This window comes from Dreissena polymorpha, chromosome 6 (genome assembly GCF_020536995.1).
Source record: "Dreissena polymorpha isolate Duluth1 chromosome 6, UMN_Dpol_1.0, whole genome shotgun sequence".
NCBI lineage: Eukaryota > Metazoa > Mollusca > Bivalvia > Myida > Dreissenidae > Dreissena > Dreissena polymorpha.
Genome location: NC_068360.1, coordinates 35,690,475 through 35,717,915, shown reverse-complemented (window position 1 = coordinate 35,717,915; position 27,441 = coordinate 35,690,475). Strand labels below are relative to the sequence as shown.

Below are 27,441 nucleotides of genomic sequence, written 5' to 3'. Positions count from 1 at the left end.
CCTCATCAATGTCGATATCATTAACTAGTTATATAATTTTCCGCCGAAATACGTTGAATAAACATCATTCAGATTTTTGAAAATAATGTCTCTTTTTGTGTAAAAATCGCTTTGTATTTTGATTGATTTTGTCGATGGTATGAGATTTTGCTGCACAATATTGGTAGCAGTTTGTAGGTTAACCATCCTTTTAAGCAAATATGTAAACATTTTCAATGTGGCACTCTTCGTTTAGTCAAATTTGAGTTCAATGCTTGGAGTCCCACATTTTTCAAACTGAAGCCTCTACATGAACCTTAACTCAAACGATGAAAATTATATATTTCCTCAAACGTGTATTTTTATGCATATAATAATGTCATTATGTCTATACGTAAAGATTTAAAAATATATATTGATCTGTTCTTTCATTCATACAACTTGAAATGCTGATTTATGTTTTTTTTTGGTTCTGTCAATCGGGAATCCTCGGACAATTCCGCCATAAGGGCGATCGTCTCTTGGGTGTATTTGGTGGAAGGATATGTCTAACGCCTCTAGGCGGAAGATATTACATCGAAAATATAGTTGGGGTTACACACCACTATGTTTGCACTAAATTAAACGATAATATAGATATATAGGACCAATATCTCTAAGGAGTAATATAATAGAATATTTATTAATGTTATGGTTTAAAAGTAGATGTTATTGCATGCAAAATATTCAAATATTAATAAAATGTTAAGAAAGCCAATAAGTTGTTTATTGAAGTGAAAACAACAACATTATTCAAACTTAAAAGAATCAGTATTACTTAATATATATTTATTGCAACATTGCTGATGTTCGGCAGGGCGACAAACTTTGAGATTTAATAAATATGTATATGTTCTATACCATAAACAATCGTAAAACACTGCACAGTGATACAGAGAAAACTCTTCGGTGTAATATAAGAAATAGTAAACTCCACGTTTGTCCCAATGGAATTATAGTGACCAGCCAGGCAGTCACAAACTGTATATGGACCATAGCCATACGGCCCTCGGTAGGGTTTACTATTATCAGTATTGAGACACCTGAAAGGTTTCATGGAATGGAATGAGTGGGGAGCTCGATTGAATTTGAAAAACAATTCTTTCTGTACATTTGATTATGGCTACCATACAGTACCTTTGGCAGATATTATTTATATTTTCCACATGTTGTTATCCCGGCCAGGCAACTACCTTTTGAAAGCCTTGCACAATCCAATGCCATTATAATTAGGGACAGTGTAACAATGTTCAGTTTGGTAATATTCATATATTATTGCATAAATTTGCCCTTGGAAATGAACTCAATTCAGAATGGCCTCTCCAAATAAGACATACTGTATTGGAAACGTTAAAACTCAGCAGTGGTGTTGTTAAAATTTATATTATTTATCTTTTAAGAAACTTTAAGATACATATCACAGACATGCCCATGGTTTTGGGTCGGTACTCTTTAGCCGGGAAAAAACACCTAATATGGTCGACAGTGCAGGCAACAATTTTAAAAAGATAGTTTCCATCCCTGACTGCCATAGCTGACATGAAGTAATTTAACTGTAATATGTCTGGCAACACAGTCACACTTTTCTTAATATTGATTTATTGATTTATTCATGCATATGTATATATGTCATACAAGTACAGATCATACAATACAGTCAATTTACAACATTTAACAATTTTAAAACAATTATCACAGGTTTTGGATCACAATGCATTGATAGATCACATTTTGAATATCACAGTCAATGTTAATCATTTAAATTCAGTTACAAGTAACTTGTCAGAGTATTTGGCAGAGATCTGAAATAACAAGTAGTTACAAGATGTTCAAATCAAGACATGATATATATTCCACAGGATGTCCCATGAAAGTTTTGCAACTTATTTCAAATGGGGCCCTATAGATGGGTGGCAAATGTTCAAAAATGGTGGCATTAATACGCATAAAAATATCATTCATTTAAACTTGAGACTATAGTCTTGTAATCAAATAGTAATTAGCATATATTATTAGAGAGCACTAGTTACACAATGTAAACTACTATCTTGTCATCACATTTAAAATGTACGTACAATTACTGTATTGATGACTTATTTAAACAACAGTAATATTTATATTTATATATATATAACAAACCAATCACATAAAACATTAATTAAAACAATAAGACTACTAGTAAAAAATAAAATCAGCATTTTCGTTCAATTTCATATTGTCTTTGAGAGAAGTTTTCGGTTTCTTTTTAAATTCATATTTATTCTTGACGAGTTTTACATCAGACGGTAGACAGTTTCAGTCTTTTGATCGCTTTATAATAAAATGTAGTGCTGGTAAAACCATTCACTTGAGGACGTTGAGGTAAATAAAGTTACCTTTACTATGTCAACTGTTATCACTATGTATATCAGACACTAAACTAAAATTATTATACATGTAAGAATGACATTTCTTGTTAACAATTTTATAAACATGGTTGAGTGTTTATTGCTTAACTCTGTTTTGAACATTTAACCAACCAATACTACTAAAATCTTTAACTTTCAAAGATGTTCTAGAGTCATATCAATGAATACATTTAACAACTTTATTCTAAGTCATCTATTTTTTAACTGTTTACTAATACCATTGTACCATGAAGAGCTAGCATAGTCAAAATGGCATTGAACCAATGAGTTACATAACAATGTTCTTAATTCCATATTTAAACAGTGGTTTTGTCTATACAAGAATCTTATTCTTGAGTTCACCTTTTTAATAATAGTATTATCAATAGATGTAGCAGAAAGATCAGTGTCGAATATTGAACCAATGTGTTTAACAGATGATTGAGAAACAATTGTGTGATCATTACGTTTTACATTAAAGTTATGAAGTTTAGATAATTTCATTTTGGAACCAAACACTATACATTCAGTTTTTCCAAGGTGTAAAGACAGTGTGTTATCAACTAACCATTTACTACAATTTTCAAGTTCTTTACACACAACACTACTGGTGATACTAGGATCTTTGTGAGAATAAAGGATGGCACTGTCATCAGCATAAAGAATAAGTTTACATAAATAAAATAATCAAACATCACGAATATCCTATATCAGTGTTAAGGCATTACGAAATGGATATGGGTGTGACAAGTAACAAGAACCCTACAAATTTACGTCACAGAACATCTGATATCTACAATTACTGGATATAATATATATGTTGAAAGTTAATATAAAGAGGGCAATACAAAAGAATGTACAAAAGTAGTGATAAAGACAAAACAACCCGTTTACAATGTTAAGATCTATACAGTTGTTGGCAATAAGAGAACAATTACCATTCTTAACTTTGAATTTTGCAAGTGTAAATACATGTATGTAAATCAGAACACAATAATTTGTTTCCCAATCACTTTGAGCTATATTTGTGCCCAATGTTTACACTCAGTGAATTTGTAAAACTAACGTATATGTGCTAACCAAAATGACGTATTAAAAATCCTTTCAAGATCACATATCACCAGTAAGTATTTAATGAACCTGGTGGTTGAAAGGTAATGGGTCAGCCCTGTTTTAGCCTTTAGTGTAAATTGGTTATTCCAATACCGTGGAGACAACTATAACAACCATAAACCAATTAAGAATACAGTTTTTTTATGCCCCCGGTAGGGTGGCATTTAACTGTTTAACTGTCCGTCAGTCTGTCTGTCTGTCAGTCTGTCTGTCCGAAAACGTTAAAATTTCCCAAAACTTTTGTAATTTTGAAGATAGCAAATTGATATTTGGCATGCATGTGTATCTCATAGAGCTGCATATTTTGAGTACTGAAAGATCAAGGTCATCCTTAAAGGTCAAAGGTCAAGTATACGGCTTCAAAGCGGCGCAATAGGGGGCATTATGTTTCTGACAAACACATCTCTTGTTTTTACATGAAAAACCACAGACATTGTTGGAATTTGCCTCATATTAGGAATTGTGTATAAATTTTAAAACTCAATTTTCGACACAATGAAACAACTTTTTAAAAAGGCACCAACAAATGCTCCTCCATCCCCTTTGCACGCTAAAAAAGAATCAGTTTTTTATAAGAATATGTAAAAATGGGCAAAGGTCAGGGACAATACTGTCTAAATGCCCTTTAACAACTCTGGTGACATGCGGCTGTAGTATATTTTCTCTGTACATTTACAGCGAAACACATAATGCCATCATCATAAATGTATAGCTTAGAATTCATTGTATACTACATATATATAAATATGTTACGAGGTCTTATTTATACAAATTAACCTGGATATTTATGAAAAACACCATCTCCCTGTAAAGAGAGAAGGCATTTGTTCACCAGTAACATTATGTTCAGTAAATTGCAAGCAACAAACATGACAAATTCAGTTCCCCATTCATCGCGTTTTTTAAGAGTTCAACTTTGCTTAAGTAAGCATGCATCGATGTTGATCCTAAAAAAAAAGAGTAATCACGTATGCCTAAACTGTTCTGCTGTCCAGAAGCAAGGACGTCATACACAAGCTTTACAACATTTATAGTTTTAGTTACTTAACAATCTAAAATGAATGTCCATTCTCAGTTTGCTGTCGTACAATCATACATGTGTCTTGCATAATTGAATGTTCTTGTCCATGGATCACAATGTATATAGAAACAAACATTATTTTGAATTATCTTTCACAGTTATTTATTTAATATTAGGTTAATGTTGGGATACACTAAAGCAAATATTAACATTTGTCTCAATATGAATCATCCTCTGAAGCCCCCGATGGGATTCAAACCCATACCTCTTTCCTCTGGAGAGGAAAGTATATTATCTTTAAATACAAGGGAATGTAAGAGGAAAACTAGCAATTTCAAAGGGACGTTTTCACAGATTAGACATGTATTGAAGTTTGTTATTAAATACTTTAAATTGATAAGTAAACATTGGAACAAAATACCTCAATAACAAAAACAAGATTACAATTTTAAAAAAAGAAAGGAAGTCGTCAGTAACTGATCTCGATCCACTGACCCTTGGAGTAAAGGTCAAGTGCTTAAACCAATGGGCCATCAGTGCTCCCATATAGTCAGTGGTTTATTTTATACTTTATATAAGCAATCCTTGTAATGTCACAAAATCTAACTATAACATAAGAGCTCTCCAAATTATGTTTTTCATTATATGCTATATTGATGAAGGCAAACATTGGATCTATAAAGCTGCAATAAAAAAAACAAGAATAAAATTAAATAAAAATATAAAAGTAACCCTCAGATGGGCTCGAACCATTGACCCCTGGAGTAAAAGTCTACCGTTCAGACCACTCGGCCACCCATGCGCATATAATAAGTAATGTGTTTCATACTTCATCAAGTTTTTGTAATCAATCCTCGTAGTGTCACAAAATATAACGAAAACAGCCGATTTATTTTTTAAATTTACTCGATGTCAATACTACTCCTATGTCAATAATATCATCTTTAAATTTTAACAAGTTTGTAAGTATGTTGTGGGAATTCACAGATCTACATTAAATTATTACTTAAAGTTTGTAATCTTAAAACAGACGAGCTAAAAAACACATTTTAATTTTTCCTCTTTACGAGGCGTTTGAACCGAGGGGGCCGCCATCTTGTTTTCTTAAGTAGTTCCAAATCCAATATGACGGCTGCCTTCGTACATCAGAGAGACGGTGTGATGTAGCCTACTGTCCGAAGCGTTCAGATTGTGGTTCTGTGTGCATGATATTAAGTTCTACTCCTAAACGAATACTTAAAGCTATTCTACTCATCCACATGTTAACGTTTGTGTACTGCTTTGATTCTGGTAGACCGCCTACCAGCTTTCTCCTGGCGTCTATGTTCGGAGCGAGTCTCTTAAGCTGGCATCACCGCCTCTCATCTACTTGGCCTGTGCTTTAAGGTCACGGCGACAGGTGTTTTTGAGGCCGCCCTCTCTTCCACTTCCATTGTGGATTACAGGTTTGAAGTTTTCCTTTTTAGGATCTTAAGGATTGTGCTTATGAAGGTGTTGATGACAACCTAGATTTTTTTCATGGTGTTGACGGCGGTTCTCCTTGTCACTTCTCTATAGAATAATCTTTGCTTCATGGTGGTATCGAGGAATCTTATCTTGGTGTTGGTGCCTTTAGCGCTGGATCCCCAGATGTTCTCCCGTTGCTTGTTCTTTACCGATGTGGGTACCGACGTCTACATCCGTTCCTTCGTGGTTTTCCAGGATGCTGCCGAGGTAGGTAAAGCAGTCCTTCGCCGCTTGTGCCTCGCATTTAGCTGTGATGGCTGTGTCGTTGGATGCGTCGGTATTGAACACCTTGCTCTTTCCTCTGTTGATGGTCAGGCCCGTACCAGATTTGTTGTTTTAGACTATGTTGGGGTATTCCTGCTCCTGCTGTTGTGTGTAAGAGATAAGAGCCAGATTGTCGGCAAAGTTGATTTCGCCAAAGTGCTTCCATAGTGTCCACTGGAGTTTTGCTTGTGGTTCGTCGAATCCTTGATGCCGCCGTCCATGGTAAGAATCAATATGCAAGATGAGAGAAAGCACCCTTGCCTTACTCCTGGTATTTTTGCCATAAACAAATGTGCAGGTTGTCTCATCATAAGAAGTTCTGATAATGTTGGTGATCTTTTCTGGCATTCTGTAGTGACTCAGTAGTCTCTAGAGGGACTGGAGTGTATCGCTGTCGGGTGTCTTTATCAAAGTCGCTGATGTTGAAATCGAGAGGCGAGTTCAACTCCAGAGATTTTTACAGAATTATGCGCAGGGTTGCGATCTTACTCATGTACGATCTCTTCTTTCGGAAGCCGGCTTTTTGGTCACAGAAGTGCGGCTCTACAGCGTTTTTCATTTGGTTCAGAATGATGCAGATTACACATGTCTTGGGATGGGCACCATCTCAATATCACTGCTTCTATAACAGGTCTTCAATTGAAATGTCACACATGTGTTCATCGTCATCGGCCAATTTGCATATCTCTAACCTGCAAATTAGCAGGATAATGCAATTGTGTTGTAATCTGAATATTGGTTACTTGCAACATCATTTTATTGTTTCTACTACAGGAATTCAATAGAAACTGAACACATTTATTCACTGTTATTGTATGAGGTCGCTGACCAAGTTATATAACTCTGACCTGCTTTAGAAGAATTATTTCCCATTTTCTGAAAGAAGAAACTTTGTTAATGTAAACTTGAAACATCTTCATATTACTGTTTCTTCTCGATAAATTCATTTCACGCTAAACTAATGTATTTAAAAAACAACATAAATACTAAAAATCAACGAATATTTCGTAAAATATTTTGTAAAATAAAGTCAACCCATAAAACAAATCAGTTCACCTTAGAGCACTAGCCAAAATGTCAACGCTAGATGTGGTATGGTAACAGATTTGACGCGATACAAAATGCTCGTTTATATTTTTTGTGTCTTAATAAATTCTTTGTGAATTTCCCGCCATGATATCTGAACATTTACGAGCGAACTCGAGACTGGCTTCGGGCAGCGTCAGATGAACGAAGTATTCATAAGAACTACAAACTCATGACACAACAAAATTAAAACAAGCATTTTGAATCGCGTTAAATCTTTGTTACCAGACCACGTCTTGAGTTGATTTATGTGTTAACTTCATTTTTCTAACTATTGTACGAAATATTCGTTGATTTTGAGTGTTTATCGGCTTATAAATGTAAATGTTTTAAGGTGTTTGACCAAGTTCCATAACTCGTACCATCAATTTTGCAGACATCTGCCCCAATTATACTTACACAAACGGTTTAGGTAAACGTAAATGTGTAAATATCACTGCCTCTAATTCAGGAATTCAATTGAAATTGCACCCGTGTTAATGTTATTTGTGCGAGGTAACTGACCAACGTCCACAGTTCTGCAATTTTACCAAAGTTGCCCCTTTTTTAACTTGGAAAATTCTGATTAACGTTTGGGTGCAACAACTTTTTATCTCTATACTTACTACAGATATTGACATAAAATTGTTCATTTGTTTTCAGGATCTTAATGAACATACACTGTCCAAGACTTATAACTGTGGTCAGCTTTTTCGCATTAGTATGTCCTTTTTCTTATAAAAGTATTGTTAAGGTTGACTTGCACGATGAAACAGCTATCACGGTACAAAAGAGCCGTGTACAAAATGTGTATGCGTGAATAAAATCTTGCCTGTCTAGAAACGTTTACAAATATGTGGCAAACATTTATTGTGCGGAACTTTCCAGAATCAATGATAATACTGCAACGACGAAAATGGCTATGCAGAAGAAAAAAACAAGGAAGTCATTCGCTCAAACATTCGATTTGATGGGTTTTTCGAAGGAAACCCCACTTACATTACATTTTTGTGCAGTATCTATGGTGAACGACTTTTTGTCGATACTTTGCTTAAAAATTGATCAAATTAAGAAATTAGCTTGATAATTTATCAATTAAAATAACATCATTTGTTCTGCTAAAATCCACTTGTGATCACGAAGCCCCTTTGTGTTTTAAAACCGCTATCCCAAAGTGATATTGTAACACTTGTTAATACATCCAAAGCTACAACAATTAACTTGATGATATCCCAACTTTTAGACTCAAAGAATTTACACCTATATTTACAGAAATAGTAAAAAGATCATTGTTATGTGTATTTCCTGACACATGAAAAAGTGCTGTGATTTAACCCTTGTTGCAGACGAACGATCTCCTTTTGGAACTATCGTCCGGTGTCAAATTTGACATTTTCAGCATATTCTTGAAACAGCTGCATTAAACCAAATTCATGATCTTGTCTAATAATTTTCTTCGACCATACCAAAGTGCCTAAAGAAGATATCAAAAAGTTGAAACGGCAATTCTTAGAATGTATAATGACCTTCGAGAAACCATTGATAATAGTTACTATCGTGACCTTGGTTGACTTGATTACAGCGTTCGATGCCATTGATATTGCAATACTAATTCGCATTATTCAAGATGAATTTGTTATTGATTACATTCACTTAAAATGGAACAACTCCTTTTTCACCAGCAGAACAATGGAAGTGTTAGTCTTAACTTCATCATATGAAACTGAGCCATAGCTTTTCGTTGTCCCTCAGGGTTCTTGTGCCGGACAAGTTATATTAACCTTGTATATATCTGCTTTCAGCAGATTGGATTGACATTAACACCTTATTTTTTGAAATGACCATAAGCTAGCATTTAAAATTCTAACAGGAAATTCCGAAAATGTGGTTGTCAACCTTTATAGAAAATATGAACCAATCAAAAACTGCAATTATTGTATATGGAACCAGCCAACAGTTTATGAAATTGAGAACATCAAGCCTCGCTGTCAGTGGTTGCGAAGTAAAGTTCATCAATTATGTAAGAGATCTTTGTGTAATCATGACTAACACAACTTTGACAATAACTTCCAGAAAAGTGTCAGATTGCTCATGCAAAGCTATGAATTATAAAAGCTAAGCATCTTTCAAATGAGTATAATAATCATGAGTACATGGATAAGTTCATGTGCATATTGACTTTGGTGATGGTTTCTAAACAGAGGTTCCTGTTTATTTTATCAAGAACCTATAGCTAGTCCAAACCCGTATCGCCACAGTAGTTATGAATGCTTCGTTGAAAGAACCATTCACTGATCTGAAACAATAACACTGGCTTACAGTTAAAGCCAGAGTGGTCTTTGAAGTATAAGCTGATGTCTTTCGTCTCTTAAGTGATATTGCTCCAGTATACCTTAGGGAATTGTTCGAACCTGCTAGAGAACATTACAAATTAAGGTAACACAAGGAGACAAATTCTACATCCCTAGACGACGTACACAATTGGCTGATATATATATTGCCGTGTTCAGTCCAAAATAATGCAACAATCTACCTTATTATTTTAAGAATTGTCAGTCTGATGCCAGTTTTAGATCAAAGCGGTAAACAACTTTGTATGGATAAAAAAATTGAATGTACACGTCGGGTTAATATGAAGTCTGCATTTTTTTTTAATTAAACAGGATATTCGGGTTTCTTTAAAGCTCTTAAAGAGAAATGTGTATTGTTTACAATTATCATCTTAATGCCTTTTATATCATTGTCAAGCGCAAATGAATACGTTAATAATATTTTCGCTTATAAAAGGTTTGTATTTGTATGAAATGTAGATTTAGATACACCTTACATGCAAATCATTGTTGGGATGGCATTTGGGACTGTGAGAACAACGTCACTGTTACTTAAATGTTTCCAGTGAGTAACTTGAGTTCGAAAGCAGTACATGGGCTGGAATTGTGTTTGTATGTAGTACCTACGATGCTCTAGATTGGGATTGCATTAGTGGCATTTGAGTCAAGGTCACTGCGAATAAGCATACACAAATTATTTCTGGGCATTCAATTTAGTCTGAAGAGAGGTATTATACATTTATATACACAGTGACTACTACATATATTTTACTTCAAATATGTTGCTGTGGTCAAGCAAACTGTGTTGTCACAGCTCTTGTTACAATGTATTGTCAATTCTGGTAACACTGTTTCAAAGGATTTTTAAAAATCCAGGCCAGCGTATCATCTGGGAGCTAGCAGTGGCATTCTCTCCACGTCTTAGTGAGACGGCCGAACGCCGTCTCCATTCGGAGGAAGGGGGCATAATTCAGCCTGTTCGTGGAGGGAATATTTATTCTGAGATTATACGAGTCTGGGATATCGTCATGGACCATAAGAAGATTTACAGGCTAGGACTCTGTTTAATAGTTTCGTGTAGATAAACATTGAGTTTATTAGTAAAAGTAACAACTATATTCAAATTATTTGTAACTGTATTAGCATGCGTGTGCCTACGTGTTTGCCTAAGCTGTTTTGAAAATATAATTTAATAAAAATGTGGGGATTACAATTTTGGAACAAATATTACTGATTTGTAATACCGATGACTGAAACATTTTAAAAACAGTTTTAAAATACGTCTTTACAAACCATAAAAAGCAATTTCGATGGTTGCATTTTATTTACTGGTTTGTTGATATTCAATTATATACATAAAGTTTATTCTATGAAGTGTTTAATGTTATGTACCTGAATAGATTCTAATGAATTTTGTGTTTATTAGCTTTAAGGAAAATGTACGTCTGTTCTTCAATTTAATTAATTTTATTTTATGTAAAGGATTGTGTTAGAATTGTTGTAAATGCCTTGTTCAAAACTGATCTTAATCATGCCGTATTCCAGATCGGTTCAGAGGATAAACAAGTCCCATGAGCGGGGAGAGCAGTGCATCATTCAAAAGAACCTGCGAGGTATGCGCGTTGATGAGATCACACAACCTGGGGTCGGCAAGCGCTACCCATTGCTTTACGCAGAAAATGACGTTACCAAAGAAGAATTGGTACATCACAATCAGGTAACTAAGGACAAAAGCAGTTGATAGTATTTTTCTCAAATACATTCTTGTAAACAAAGTGATTTAGTACGCAAGTGCTACCTAATGCTGCAGACATAAGACTTGAGAAGTGACCACCAAATTGAAACCTTTTTTTTCAACTAACTTCTGTCTAAACGTGAAAGTAGATTATCAATCGAAAATATTTATCTGAATTTGAAAACGGTTGTCCATAATTTCTAACTTAAACGTTTTGTGAGATAATTATGAAATACGTTTAAAGCACAAGCGATGCTGTGCTTTTACATTGTTCAGAACTTTTTTACATAAGAGAAGCGATTTACATTTTTTCTTTCCTGGGGTCATAACAGTGCGTCCGCCATTTTGTTTCTTTTGACATGAAGTAATCTTTTGCATTTACTGTGCCAAATAAATTTAAAAACAAACCTAATATTTTAGCAATGTTTTACTGAAAATATTTATGAGAGAGAAAACATTATTAAATGGTTTTCGCCTTTGAACTCACTTCAGGGCATGAAATTACTGATATGCTGTTCTCACTTCTTGTCAAAAGTGTCTACGAACCAATCCAGAGCGTTATCTTGATTTGCACTATATCATCTATGCATTTAGGTGATTCAGAAATACTTCCCGCCAGCGAGCTCCAACGAGAATGAGTACCACATTCTCAAGTTCTACTCGTTTTCGTCCGCTCTTGTAAGTCACGTTCTACAGAACATTGAGACCAAGGTTGACTTTCCGTTCCGAGTGACAGACCTGGAGCATGCCTTCATCAACCTCAAGTCTAAGGCTCCCATTTTGCTCCTCGGAAGAAGTGGAACTGGTGGGTACTGTTTAAGTGTGTTTGTGTGTTTTTGAAAATTAATGCGATCCGTACGCCTTAGGCAGAGTCTCCAAGCACCCATTTGTTATTCATGAAATTTGGGACAAGTTTGGAACTATATCTATAGGTTCCAAGTGATCACTTTATTTAAGAGTCCATTTTTTTCGTGGTCTTGAGCGCTGTGGTGAAATCTAATAACGTGGAGAAATCCCCACTGGTTTGATCAACATCAACCAAACTAATGCATGTCATTGCATCATTGTAACCCTTTTTCTGATTCTCTACTACTAGAGGATTAAAAGGGAATTATGTAGGATTATTTCGCCTCTTTAATTGGGCGTGTTGTCATCTGTCTGTCTTAAAAATGCCTGCTCTCTATCTTGTTCTTCTCCTTACGTTTAACATTTCGCCATCGTTCCAAATATAACTCGGCACATATGTTAACCTATATGAGATGGTGTGTTGTGCATAACTGCACAACACAGTTTTGCGGTTAGGTTCATGCCATGAGGTTATAGGTCAAAATATAGGATATACATGTACTGAAAAATGTCTGCACCTGCATATGTGGAATATCAATAAACACCATAAGAGAGAGAAAGCTGTAGTTATTTAGCAAAATGATAATGTATGTTCATACATTTGGTTTAACACACTTCAATGGAATTTATTTTAAAAATTGTATGATTGAATATATTTTGCAATGTCTTAGAACAGACTTTTGTTGTTGTTTACAATATCCAAAATTAAGTTACATTATCGTGAAGGTTATTGGTGTTTATTTTTAAATGGTATACTTTAAAATGTACTTAAATAAAAAAATAAGCCTGAAATAAAAACCAGCAGATGGTACCAAGAATAGTTTTCCTCTTAGTGTTTCTGGGGTATCATTTATTCGATGCTTCAGTCAAGACAATGTTTTATGTGTTTAGTCCTTACCTGTGAAACCGGTTTATCCCAGAGACCATGCGTTACATCCATGTGCAAGTTTTAATCTATATCCTGCAAAAACGCATATAAGGTATATAAGATAGGTTGATACAACTTTTTATCATTACACCACATTGATATCTGCCTGATATAACGTTGCCTGATATAGTTTTTATATCATGGTCAACAGGAAGTTCTTAAATCAGTCCTGTGTGGAGAGAGGGCATATTACTCGGAATAAACTATAAAGTAATCAATTTAGTAAAATCGAATCAGATGCAACAAAACAAACAAATTGATACCACGATGTAATATATTTTAAACACAAAATGCAACACAAACAGCAAAAAAACTGTTTTTATAAATAGTAAGCGCGGGTGCTCATGACGTCATTATTAACAAGTCAAACGACAAAAGTCATATTCTTTCCCGCTAAAACTGCAGCTTTTTAACGATTTTTTTATTATTTCGTTAAAATCGGGGACGTAGAGGTATGATAACCGAATAAACAGGTTACTGTCTGCTCTTTTTGTAATATATCAGGCTCGGCACAAATAAAATAACGGCTTGGCAAGCCTCGCCGTTATATTATTCAAAGCCTTGCCTGATATATTACAAAAAGATCAGGCAATAACCTGATATCCTCTATATATGTAGATAGTGGGTTCTATGTGGTATATTCGCGTTATTATAGTTTTTCACATATAAAAATGTGTTTGCTATGGTTACATACATTTTTTAAAACTTAAATCAGGATTCTGCGAAAATTTGGTATGTGGATAGTGGGACAAATGGGAAGTATGCACGTTTGTTATTGTTTTTTTTGTCAGACACATATTATGGTTTCTAAAAACGTTAAAACCAAAATCTGTATCCTGGATCAATATTAACGTTAATTTGATGAAGGAAAGATTATTGATAAAGGGCTACACGGTCATATGTAAGGTATTCACGTTTTTCGTCGTTGCTATTGTTATAGTTGTTCAGCCAGATTAGATCCTGTTCTTACTCAGACAACATTAACAACGTTGGGCGATGACAAAGATTGTATTTAACTATATATTTGAGATAACTTGTTGGCCGTTTTGTTTAAAATTAAAAATTAACAAATTATGGTAAATTGTTGTCCTACTTTCAGGTAAGACAACCTGCTGCATGTACCGACTGTGGAGTCAGTTCCATACCTACTGGTCGAAGGCGAAAGAAGCTGGAGGTCCCATTCTGCCTCGATGTGTTGAGTTTGTGCATCAGGCACCCATTAAGGAAAATAATTCTAATGACGAAGGTAACATATCGTTATAACATTAATACACTGTGTGTTATAATTAACAAAAGTTTACGAAATTGATGGTACCTGAACACAATCGCTTTTCTGTAAACATTATTTCACTTCTGTAAAAACAATTTATTGTAAAAAGACAAAGCCTTGTAAAATAAGTAGTGTTAAAACATATTAATCAAAGCTTGTTAAGCATATCTTTCTATATGCATTGTTTGGTTAGTTCATTTTGATGTAAAATAGTCATGAGAAAAAAATATTATATATATGTTCTTAAGTTTCAAAGACTCTCTAACTATTTATGTGCGCAGGTGATGATATAAAACTTGAAATTGCTTGTTTCTTGTGTGAACTGGTCACCAATTTCTCAACTTTTCCTTTCGATCACTACCTTAAATACCTGATTTTAGTCAAAACTAACATTTAAGAACCTATGTTACAATAACAAATCTAATTCATGCAATACTCTGATACATTTTTTACAAGATACATGAGATACGTTATTTGTCTGAACATCATTTGTAATGGACAGACTATCGCAACATTAATAGACTGATCCAAATGTGGTTTATAACATATTTTAAGAAACAAATGTTGATAGTTTTGGAACATATGTTTTGAAGGAGAGAGCTCAGACAACTCTGATGGCGGGAAGGAAGTTACTGGAGCCACTGGGGGACCTATGCCAGACGCCCTTGTGTGTACCACGCCAGAAGAACCATTTGAAGAGGCGGAAACTGTGTACGACCATCTCCATCAGGTGGGGTGGTTTTCCAGTTGTTTGTATATTTCCAACATTTATAATAGTATGCTAGTATGGTATTTTGAGTATTCATAACGATGATTGTACGAAGCTGTATTGCATGAAAAGCGTTGCCTTCTCATGCAATATAGCACACACCAATACTCATACACGATCACCATAATACCATATTCTTTTATTATTTCATTTAATAATTTCTATGTCTTTCTGAATATATATATTTTAAACTAAAACAGATCATGTACTCTTCTGTGTGAAGTTAACAATGTTGTAAGCGCAATAACAATTATTATCAAAGAAGTACGGCTATACGGATGATACAGAAACAGATAACATTAGAACGGGAACGGTTCCTTATATCTGATTGAGTTCAGTGTGCATTGGTGACCGAAAATATATAGATGGATGGTTTTTGTTTTCAGATGTTTATAACGAAAAATGCAGTTCTCTGCAGTGAGGTGCAGAAGAATTTCCGCGAGTTAAGTCACGCAAACGACCTGATTGCAAATCACTTGCAACACGAGGATGAAAATCTACCGCCTCTCCTTCAGGACGTTAAAGATTACGCATTTCCAATGTTTGTCACTTCCAGGCAATTGTTGCTTATGCTGGATGCGTCCGTTGGTCCTCCTTTCTTCTTTGAACGGAAGGAAGACGGCAGTCTCAAGGTTTGTTTGTAGGCGGATCGAATGTGGTTTCCGCATAGAATGTCAACTTGTGGAGCCTTCTACAATCACATTTCTCATGTGTTTTGTTTAAAATATGTCATCACCATAAGGTTCAGATGTGCAACATTTTAATGACCATTGATACTTACTTTTATGAGTAATGTGCCGTTGTATTTAAAAGCTGTGTACCAAATTTCTGTCGGAGGTGTTCTGTTTCCATCTTTTCTCACAGGCCAAGGCCAAATTGTGTATCTCTTCTAACATCCCTTCTTAACCTGCCTGTAGTGGTATTGAAACATCGCTTAAGAAATAACTTTATCAGCCATCTGATGTATCATAAAGCAATAAACTGATCAAGTATAAGAGAAGTCCGTTACCGCAATAAAAGCACGCGCTTGTTAAAATACACAATACTCACTGAGTCTTAAGGATACACTAATGTATTCAATGACCGGGTCGCATCTGATGACATTCAAGACATTTAGAGATTTTCATATAATAATATGTTTCAGTGCATTTTATAAGCAATAAGCTTCAGTTACATGTTGTATTTATCTTTTTTATTTGAAAAAACAGAACGCATGAAGTTGATTGAACATGCCGTTTATTATAAAGGGTTTCATTTATTAAAGTTGTATTGTTTTATTATCTTACCTTTAAATGTTTTTACTAATTTGTATCTAATAAATTACCTTAGGGCAGCATTTGCTTTTACAATGTTTAAAGTCCGCAAAAGTAAGCGAACTTAAGCAATCGAAAATTTTCATATCACGTGCTTGAAGAACAAGTGTGTTGTAATTGGTATGGTACTTTTTCATGCCTCCGTAAGGGTGGCATATAGCAGTCGCACTGTCTATCCGTCTGTCCGTCCGGATTCTGTCTCCCCGAGGTTTTGTACGCATCGTTAAAAGAAACTGAGCTGATTTTTGGCATGTGAGTCTACCTGCATGACCATATGAAGTGTAAAAATAGTTCCGGTCCGTTGAATTTTGACAAAAATACGGGCCTGTGACTTAATGTTTGCTAAACAAAGTAATAGGATTAAAAGGGAGATAATTTGTTTTATCATATACACGTATAAGGTCTTTTTTGACAAGGGAAGTAATATTTTATTAAGGGATGTAATCCAATGTAGGAAATTCTATTAATAAAAAGTAAAAGGCATGGAAATTTTAGACAAAAGTGGATATAGACATTTTCTCTATGATAACCGTTTTCCGGATGTTTTTTAATACAACGCTTTCAGATATTGAGCTGATTTTTGGTATGCGAGTCTACATACCTGCCCTAAAGATGAAGTGTGAAATTCATTCCACTCCATTGATTTGTGGCGAAGTTATGGGCCTTTGACTTAGAAATGTTCTCTAAAATAACCGTTTTCCGGATTGTATTTACGAAACACTTGTAGATAGCTGATTTTTGGTATGTGAGTCAACCTACATGCCCTACAGATGCAGTGTGAAATTTGTTCCAGTCCAGTGATTTATTTGCGAAGTCATGGGGCTTAGACTTATATATTTGCTCTATAATAACCGTTTTCCGGAGGTTTTTTACGCACCGCTTTCAGATATTGAGCTGATTTGTTTATGCCTCCGGTAGGGTGGCATATACAAATCGCACTGTCCGTCTGTCAGTCCGCCCGTCTGTCCGTGTCCGTCTATAGGTACGTACGGCTTTCCGTGTTCCAGACATTTTTTACGCAACGCTTTAAGAAGGAAATGATATGTGTTTCAGGAATATAAGCCAAGTTAGGAGCTCCTATTAATAAAAGTAAAAGGCAGGGAGATTTGATACAAAAGTTGATATAGACATTTTCTCTATAATAACCGTTTTCCGGACGTTTTTGACGCAACATTTCAGATATTGAGTTGATTTGAGGTACTTGAGTCTACATACATGCCCTACAGATGAAGTGTGAAATTCGATCCGGTCCATTGATTTATGGCGAAGTTGCATGTATGGGCCATGGACTTTTGCAATTTTATTTATAATAACCGTTTTCCGGAGTTTTTTATGCAACGCTTTTAGATATTGAGATGGTTTTTGTATGCGAGTATAACTTCCTGACATACAGATGAAGTGTCAAATTCGTTGATCTTTTGCGTAGTTATGGCCCTTGGGATTAGAAAAGTTTGCTTTAATTAACGTTTTCCGGAGGTTTTTTACGAAACGCTTTAAGATATTGAGCTGACTTTGTCTATGTGAATCTACCTACAGATAAATTGTGAAATTGAGGTCTGTTGATTTTTGGCCAGTTATGGGCCTTGAACCTGTCTCTATAGTAACGGTTTTCAAGATGTTTTTTACGCAACGCTATCAGATATTGAGCTGATATTTGGTATGTGAGTGTACCTACATGACTTACATATGAAGTGTGAAATATGTTCCGATTCTTTGATTTTCGGCGAAGTTATGGGCCTTGGACTTAGACATTGTCTGTAATATAACCGGAGTTTTATTACGCAACGCTTTCAGATATATCTACGATCGTGACATACAGATGAAGTGTGAGTTTCGTTTTCGTCCATTACTGTTTGGCTAAGTAATGGGACTTAATTTTTTTTAAACAGCTGCCATGAGACTTCAATTCACAGTAGAGGGCATTGTTTGTGACAAGCGCATCTCCTGGTAAAATGTATATCGGGACCAATAACTGTGAATCATATGAAAATTGTAAATCTAAAATCTTCTCACACCTAAGAGGGGACTCCCCTCAAAACCCACCATGATCGGTCCAAATCCAACTTTCCTTCGGAAAACCCTGTGGTTTATGGTTTTTGGTAGGTTGACATCAGTGGTTGGACAGATGCCGGAGGTCCACTCAGTATTCTGTCACTTCTGCATGATGACTCTGATGCTGATGAAGAAATGGACGAGTTTGAAGATGCAGAAAATGAAATTGAGATGGGAGATAACTGGAATAATGTGAGCTCTGGCAAAGCAACAAAGGTATGCACTGTACCGTTTTTTGTTGATAAAGAAATGTAAGAGCCAATTAATACCATGTAACGGCCAATTAACTTTCCAGCTGAAGAACTATTTATTAAGTCTTGAGACACAAATTAATTCCAACAATCACAATGCTTTTAGAAAGTTCAATTATTATATGTAAGAATAAACACAATTGAAGCTATAATGCATTTTATTAAGATGAATAACTATCTAAAATAAACAGGTATATTCTTTCGTTATTTTGATTGAAACCTTATTGCTTTCAATGCCTCCGATAATTAGTTTTGATAACACATGCTTTATAATACACTTTTCAAGGTTGACCCTAGAAGGGAAATAACCTACACAGTGTTTGTTGAGGAAATATGGAGGCGCACAAAGAGGAACACGTCGTCATATCACCCATCCTTAATTTGGACAGAGATCATGTCATTTATCAAAGTAAGATGAAAGGGACATGGTTGTGGGTATTTAATAACATTGGCATTTGTGAAAGGATAGGATAGACACTCGTTGGTCATATGTCCGTTATGTAAATTACAGTTTGTCGTTGTAAAAACACAATGACATTGAATATGTCTGTTTCGTTTGGCCTTAAAATTGTCTGCTTCCTGTAACATGATAAAACACGGGTTAGTTGAGTGCGTTTTGTTAGCTCTTACCGGGTTTATGTTTGGTTTTGTGGTTGTATTATACATTTTCTTCCCCTATAATAGTCTTTATAGATCTTTATCGAAGCTTTTATTTAGCATACGACTGAATATTTAGCGCAAAGTAACTACACATTTATGATGAAAAGGTTAAGAAAAAACGGAACTGTGGGCGGAAGTATCGTGTTCTTCCATCAATGATCATGACTCTATATGTTTATTAGTCGGGGGCAAACATTGAATTAAATTTTGCAAATGTATGTATGATCTCTCCACCAGTACAATTTGAAACGAAAGGCAAAATAAACATCTGCAAAAAAGGCAACTGCGTTGTTTATGCCCAATCTAGACTAATGCTACTACTATTCAGTGTATTCTATTTACTTTTCTTTTATTCTGATTTTCAAAAAGTAGTTTGCAAATGTTGCACGCTATCGAAAGTTGAACGTCCAATCGACGAATATCCCACAAGTCATTATATGACGTCACGCACCCATGTGCTTACTATCGAATCTGTAAGCAAGAAGTCACATAGTATGAAATGAGACTCAATATAGGCATGAAAAAAGGCTTTCCTGTTTGGTCAATCGCTTTAAAAGAAACATACTTAAAGAGACTGTTCAAAACATTATGTTTGCTGGGAAATTGTTTATAAAACTTAAATAATTAAATGTTTAGTGGTTCAATGAAGGGTCTCTTAGTACAATGGGACAAAATAACGCGTAAATATACAACAATTTAGAACACCTAAGACTGTATACTGCCTGGTCTGCCTTAACGGGCGGTAAACATTATTACAACAACAACACTTACATTGTGTTTATGAATTCCAAAACACATTTCTCGTTCATATTGAACAGAATTGCTTTTAAAAATGTAATATGTTTGTGTTTTTGTCTATTATGGTGGGTTGTGATAAATTATCGGTAGATCTCATGGAATAGCAATAGAAGCGAAATATCCCGTCTTAGACCTAAAAATATGGCATGTATGAATATAACTGACCCATAAGGCATTACAATTATTTAATAACAATTTGTGACAAAAATGTTCGGTGCTTTTTACATTAACGTACACACATTACTATCGTTTTCAAAATAACAGCGGTATTTTTTAATTTAGGTAGAAAAATTAGAGTGGAGGGATGGCAAAATATGAGGGTCGTTAGAAAACATGGATTTTTGTTTAGCGGCTTTTAGTCAACAAATTTCCATTTCGAGATTCATTTTATACATTAATTATTCTTCAGAGACGTGGTAATTAAAATATACTCCAGACAGTTGTACAGAAGGAAGACGGAGTAGCGAATTTTCTAAGCGTGTTTGTTTTATTTGCATAATTTTGTATTCAGAATTGTTTTATAAAAAAGAACAAAATCATGCATTTCATAATAACAATTAACAATGCCAACGGGTAGGGCATTGATACACACTGTAACGTGGCATTCAATTTCAGCGCTGAATAAAGTCACTAGACCCATGTAAAATATGAGCTATTAAACACTTTGAAAATATACTTTAAATATGGACTTAGAGTTGGCACTTGTAATGTGTGTTTATAAGTTCCCGAATGCATACTTTAGTAATGCCTTCTAAGCTGGTCAAATTCGCTGCGCTATACGTATAATGAATTTACATGGAAGCAAGTGTTCAACTCCCACGCCCCCCATGAACGCTCGAGTTTAAGGCAAAGACTATCCATTTATCGGATTGTTACATTTCAGTTCACACTTATGTTTTAAGGGTTCATATGAAGCGTTGTCAAAACCAAAAGGCCACTTGAACAAGGAAGAGTATTTTGAGCTGGGAAGAAAGCGAGCACCAAACTTCTCCGGGGAAAGAGATCTGATCTACTCTTTCTTTCTCAAGTACGAACACTTCAGGAAGCAGCATGCATTGTTTGACGAGACCGATCTTGTGCATGATGTGTTTCAACGTCTTCGACAACTGAAGTCTCGCCCATGGGTGATTCACCAGATTTTCGTCGATGAGACTCAGGATTTCACACAGGCAGAACTTTGTCTGTTAATACGATTATGCCAAAATCCAAATGAAATGTTTCTCACAGGTACCTCCTGCAATAGCTTTATACCTTTTTGGTTGTACTGAGACTAACATGCTCATGATAAGAATTTGCGATCGCATTTAGTCCGTCCGTTGTCAGTCGGGCGTAGGCAACATACGCACTTGAAACACTCCAGATGCGGCATAAATTTAGAATCTTCATATAACTTGATAAGAACTTTTGTCCCATTTATATCGCGTCCCAAAACATGGTCATTTGAGGTAAAACATTGGATCAAATAAAAGAAAATGCTTGTGAACAATATATAGTCCACATTTATTGCACAATATGTGTGAAACTTGGTCAGAGCATTTGTTCAAATAATAACTAGGATAGTTCAAAACTATGTTATGAGGAGTCAAAACAAGTGGTTTGTCATATTCAAGAAAACGCTTGTGAATACTTTATTACTATATTGTTCTAATAATTGCTTGGACGTGTTAGATTATGTTCTTGTTCATTGAAACAAATGGCCTCCATGAGGCAGGACAGTTATCGTTATGTTTGTCATGACAAGACTATTTGAATACTTTAGAAGTCGTTGTTGAGTTACAAAATGAAAGGTGCCTTTTAATAACATTACTGCCAGGTGTTTATACGTCTATTGTAAAACAATATGACCATTACCTGCCCTGAACAGCTAAATTCCTTCGTTTCTCAGGTGAGCCACTTTGTACCATCTGCCCTCTTGTATGCTTCCACATTCATAGGGATTTGCGGCATACGGAATTGCCACTGTCCTTTATTCCATCCTTTCAATCTGTCAGATTTGGATGTGACGGGTAATGAAAACAGTATTGCTGCTGCAGTCATAAAACTGTGCAAACAAACTAGGTGGCATCTGATTGTGGCAACTGGGTATTGAAGTTTTGACTTATTACATTAAAGGCGTTTCGAGGAAAACGTTGAATGTGGCGATATCCGCGACCTGATTATTAAATCGGATATGCCATTAGATCTTGTTTTTTGAATATGCAAAGGGAAAAAGGCATTGAATTGTGAATAATAAAAAACAAACGTATTCTCAATATTGTTTTTAGGCGACACAGCACAGAGCATCATGCGAGGAATATCATTTCGGTTCAGTGATCTACGTTTACTGTTTTTCCACGCCAAACAATCTATGCAGGCCATGGGAAAAACTTCAGCCGTTGAGGTCCCTAAACAGGTATTATACATGAAATTCTTTATATCAATGTTAACTGTTTGGCTTAAGTTAAGATAATAAAATAACTGATATAAATAAATAAAATACGCATGGCTTGTATGGTCCGAAATTCTTACCAACATAGCCTTAACACTTGGTGCAAGTTGTATGGTCTGTATGTGTACAATCCTTGATTCTCATTATTTAGATGACACTTGTTTATTAATGCTGTTTGAAATTATCTTAATAGGTATACCAACTCACGCATAACTATCGGTCTCACGCTGGCATTCTCTCCCTGGCAACCAGTATTCTGGAACTCATGGTTGAATTCTTTCCGGATTCCTTCGACCGGCTGCGACCGGATCAGGGTCTCTTCAATGGCCCGAGGCCGATTCTTCTGGAATCATGTAGTTTTGGGGACCTTGCTGTTCTGTTGAGGGGAAACAGGCGAAAAACATCGCACATTGAATTTGGCGCACACCAAGCTATTCTAGGTACAAATATGTAATTCTTAAAACTACTACAATATTGATACTTTGATCAAGTTTAGAAAGTTCATTTTAAAGAATTAACTGTTTTTACTATACATTAAGTTGATCTGCTAGAAAATATTTAAAAAATAATATTTTTTGTTAGAATTTTTTAGTCCTTCAAAGTTGTAAGCTCTTATAGTCCGAATCAATTCAATTTTGAGAACTTGTCTTACTTTAGTAGTCATACATTATTGCAAAAAGGGAATATTGTTTTTGCTTTATTTTTTGCAGTAGTTGGATGTTATTTTAAGAATATGTCTATCTTCCAGTGGTCAATGATGCAGCTCGAGATTCCATTCCGGAAGAGTTACAACTTGGTCTTATTCTCACGATCTATGAAGCAAAAGGGCTTGAATTTGATGACGTACTTCTCTACAACTTTTTCAAAGACTCCCAGGTTTGGGATAAATGACATAAAAATTAATTTAAAGGGAGAAACTACTCAGTTATCCCCCCTCTTCTTGAATACTCACTATAACAGTTGGGTCCTTACCGTTTGTTTGCTAGGTTTTTATCGGTAACCATTATGTGCTAGGAAGCAAATATTTATCTGTAATATATGTTTATTTTTTAATTTACTAGATTGTGCTTGTAGATTCGTGCTTAACAAATTTGTTTCAATTAAAAGACGTGTTTTTTTTCGTGTAAAAATTATATAACTATTTGTATATAAGCAACTTATTCTTACAATATCAATATGGGATACAACGATAAAAACAGAGCATTACACATAGTTGGACCTATGTACAATTTTGTGAACTTTCAATGGAGTACATTGGAAAGCCACTAAGTTCCCTAATTTCAACATACCCTTTATTTGTTTTTTTGACAGATATTCGATACATTGAAGCTTGTTTTAAGAAAGGCATATCCTTGCAGATCTAAAGAGTTGACTGCTTAATAGGTTGATAGTTAGTATTGTAAGATCAAAGATTTTTGTGTTTTGTATGTGGTTTTATATATTATATATTGTATTTACAGGCATCAAAGGAATGGCGTGTGGTCACGGATTTCTTGGATCGTTTGGTTATGGAGCAAAACGAATCAACGAATGTTTCTAGTGGCAACCTGGTCACCATAGACCAAGGTATGATTTTCATATAATTTGCGCTTTTGTGATCGTTTTTAAATCGTCGTTTGACATCACGTTGTTTGCCTAATCTTCCGTAAGATAACAAATAATAATTGATCGGATGATGAATTCGTTTCCGCGTCTCGAAATATGTCGTTAAAATACAGTAGTTCGATCAAATGGCAGATAAACATTGTTAGTAGGTTTTCCGTGGTTTTTTCCCCAAAATTAACGAAACATTCAAGCATTGGAGAAGTGTTGGTTTTAAGGTCATTACCAACTGGGAGTTTTGTTGCATAGGCTATGACTATTAGGGTGCTAGCCCGTGTTGTGTGATAACAAGATTTGGAAAAACAAGTTCGGACTTACGGAAATATTCGACACTTAGCCATACATTATTTTGATTTTACCATGAATTCATATATACTTCCTTTGTTCAAAATTATATTATTTTTATGATGAGCTGTGTTTTTGTAACGTCAAAACGACAAATAATTCAAAATGTAGTCGACATCATTAATAAACATAAAATGAATGATCGATATGAGGTCGTATGTTTTATATAATACTGTGAAAATGTATTGTTAATAAATATTATTGACCTGTAGATGCTTAATTAACTGAATGTTAACCTTTTAATGAACATATGGTGTGTATGTTTGCTAGATAAAGTCTATAAGCACGTGCATTTTTCTTTACTGTTAAAAAGCAATTTCTGGGAATATCTGGAATTACTTTTACCACAGAATGCTCCGCACATTGTTTGCCGCATTATATGTATACCACTTATGTTGTATATATAAAGATAAAGTTGTGTTTGTTATATGAAGCTCATGTTATTTATCCTTGTTATATGTCAGACGAAGTGAAATTTAAATTCGTTTGTACTAAAACAACTATATTACTCTTTTACTGAAACAGCGACCTATGTATGCGGGGTATACAATTCAGTCACTAGTCACTGGGGAGGTCACTTTTATTCTATAAAAACAAACTCAGCAAGTGTTTCGTATTTATATTTTATTTGACATAAACACTGGGCCATGTAAGGTCAAATACTAGATAAAATGTTTTAAATTGTTACAGAAAAAGAATGGATTTATTTACCCACTGATATTTAAACTATAATTATGATACGTTTGATTCATGTGAGCGAGATAGGCCGATCTTTTACGTTTTGTTTAAAAATTGCGATTATGATCCATTCAGTATGTGCGATTTAATAGTCAGCAAATTTTTTTTTTGTTGCACAATATTCAGAATTTTTGGAATTATCAACTCGCCCCCGACCACTCAAATTTGACGCCAACCAACACAAAGTCCTGAATTCAGAGTTGAAGCACTTGTATACGGCGTTGACAAGAGCTCGTGTGAATGTCTGGATATTTGATGAGGACCGCGAAAACAGAGCGCCAATGTTTGAGTATTTCAAGGCGCGCAAACTGGTGAAGCATTTGGAAGTGCAAGAAATAAATGAAACAAGTATGCATGTAGTACATATCTTTTAAACACAGGATTTTGTTTGTTGTCATATGTATTATGTTTTGTTTCATTCTATAGTTTGTTTTGTTTTTGCATTTATAGATTAGATATGCAAGTGTGAAAGGATTCTTTATATTGCTTTCTTCAGATATTTCTTATCATATGATAATAACATACCTCTACAACATGTACATGGCGATTCTTACCATAATTGTGTTCCATAAAATTCGCGTTGTATGACTGTATGTGAGCCTTAGCTTGTTTCAACTATAGGTATATTTCTTCAAGTATTGCATGCATTTGTTAAATGAGATATACAGATATGTTACACAGTGCTAACTTATAATGCAGAATTTATAAATTGTTCCTTGTGTTGATCAGGTCTGTCAGAAACAGTTTTTGCCGAGAAATCTACTCCTGCAGATTGGTTGCGACGCGGCGAGGACTTCATGCGCCACAATTTGTACACAGTGGCAGCCAAGTGCTTTGGAATGGGGAGAGATCATGAGAGAGAAAAGGTGGCTCTGGCTCATGGACAGGCACTCCAGGTAACCTATTTCTGTAAATATTATGTAGGGTAAATGGCTTAAGGTCTGACTTAACATTTACTGCCTTACTACTGGGTCTTATGCCACCCATACGTTCTTGGCGAACCTGTTATATACAATCCCAAATTAACACAACCTATATTTTTTACACGCTCATTTTGCCAAGAAAAGCACTTTATATTCTCGGTTGCATGTTTCGTTTTATAATTTGTTTTAAAACAAATTATCACGGTTGTTTCTGTCGGTCGAAGTGTATGAGTTTAAATTTCAGTTACTCCACAAACAATAGTTTAGGATTGGTGATGAAACGTCAGTCTTTTATTGCATCTGATTTAAGTTAGGCATTTTCAGTCAATAAAATAACTTTGTGAACCAGACATCACTTAAAAACTTGGTATATCTTGTACAATCGTGTGTATTTAATGTCATTAATCGTAAATGTGAAGCAAACTTTCTTAAATCAATATAGCTTGAAGCTGCAAAAATCGAAACAAACGAACTTTTTATGCCCCCGGATCGATAGATCGGTGGTATATTGTTTTTGTCCTGTCTGTCTGTCTGTCTGTCGTGTATGTCTGTCCGTCTGTCTGTCTGTCTGTCATTCTGTCAAAAACTTTAACCTTGGTTAAAGTTTCATAACTTTTGCAATATTGAACATACCAATTTGATATTTACCATGCATGTGTATCTCATGGAGCAGCTCATTTTGAGTGGTGAAAAGTCAAGGTCAAGGTCATTCTTCAATGTCAAAGGTCAAATATCATTCTATTTTTCTTTCCTAAAACTTTAACCTTCGTTAAAGTTTTATCATATTTTTGTAATATTGAACACAGCAACTTCATATTCGGCATGCATGTGTATCTCGTGGAGCTTCACATTTTGTGTGGTGAAAGGTCAATATCAAGGTCATCCTTCAAGGTCAAAAAAAAAAATCATTTCTCCATTCAATCCCTTACTTACTTCTCGTGGAGCTGCACATTTTGAGTGGTAAATTGTCAAGGTCAAGGTCAACCTTCAAGGTCAAAGGTCAAAAAATAAAAAACATAAATTTTATGCCCTCGGATCGAATAATCGGGAGCATATTGTTTTTGGCCTGTCCGTCTGTC

At 34.9% G+C, this 27,441-nt stretch overlaps 1 protein-coding gene across 1 annotated transcript in view; it reads left to right on the top strand.

Annotated features, from left to right (window-relative positions):
- Positions 1–27,441, top strand: part of LOC127835581 (TPR and ankyrin repeat-containing protein 1-like) — a 99,542-nt gene that overhangs the window by 61,566 nt on the left and 10,535 nt on the right. Inside the window, 15 exon segments of the mRNA XM_052362017.1 lie at positions 10,581–10,755; positions 11,250–11,421; positions 12,034–12,244; positions 14,313–14,459; positions 15,077–15,213; positions 15,639–15,884; positions 18,669–18,833; positions 19,155–19,277; positions 21,229–21,553; positions 22,591–22,718; positions 22,948–23,194; positions 23,503–23,630; positions 24,215–24,320; positions 25,566–25,787; positions 26,169–26,335. Coding sequence (XP_052217977.1) covers positions 10,581–10,755; positions 11,250–11,421; positions 12,034–12,244; positions 14,313–14,459; positions 15,077–15,213; positions 15,639–15,884; positions 18,669–18,833; positions 19,155–19,277; positions 21,229–21,553; positions 22,591–22,718; positions 22,948–23,194; positions 23,503–23,630; positions 24,215–24,320; positions 25,566–25,787; positions 26,169–26,335 — 2,699 coding nt within the window.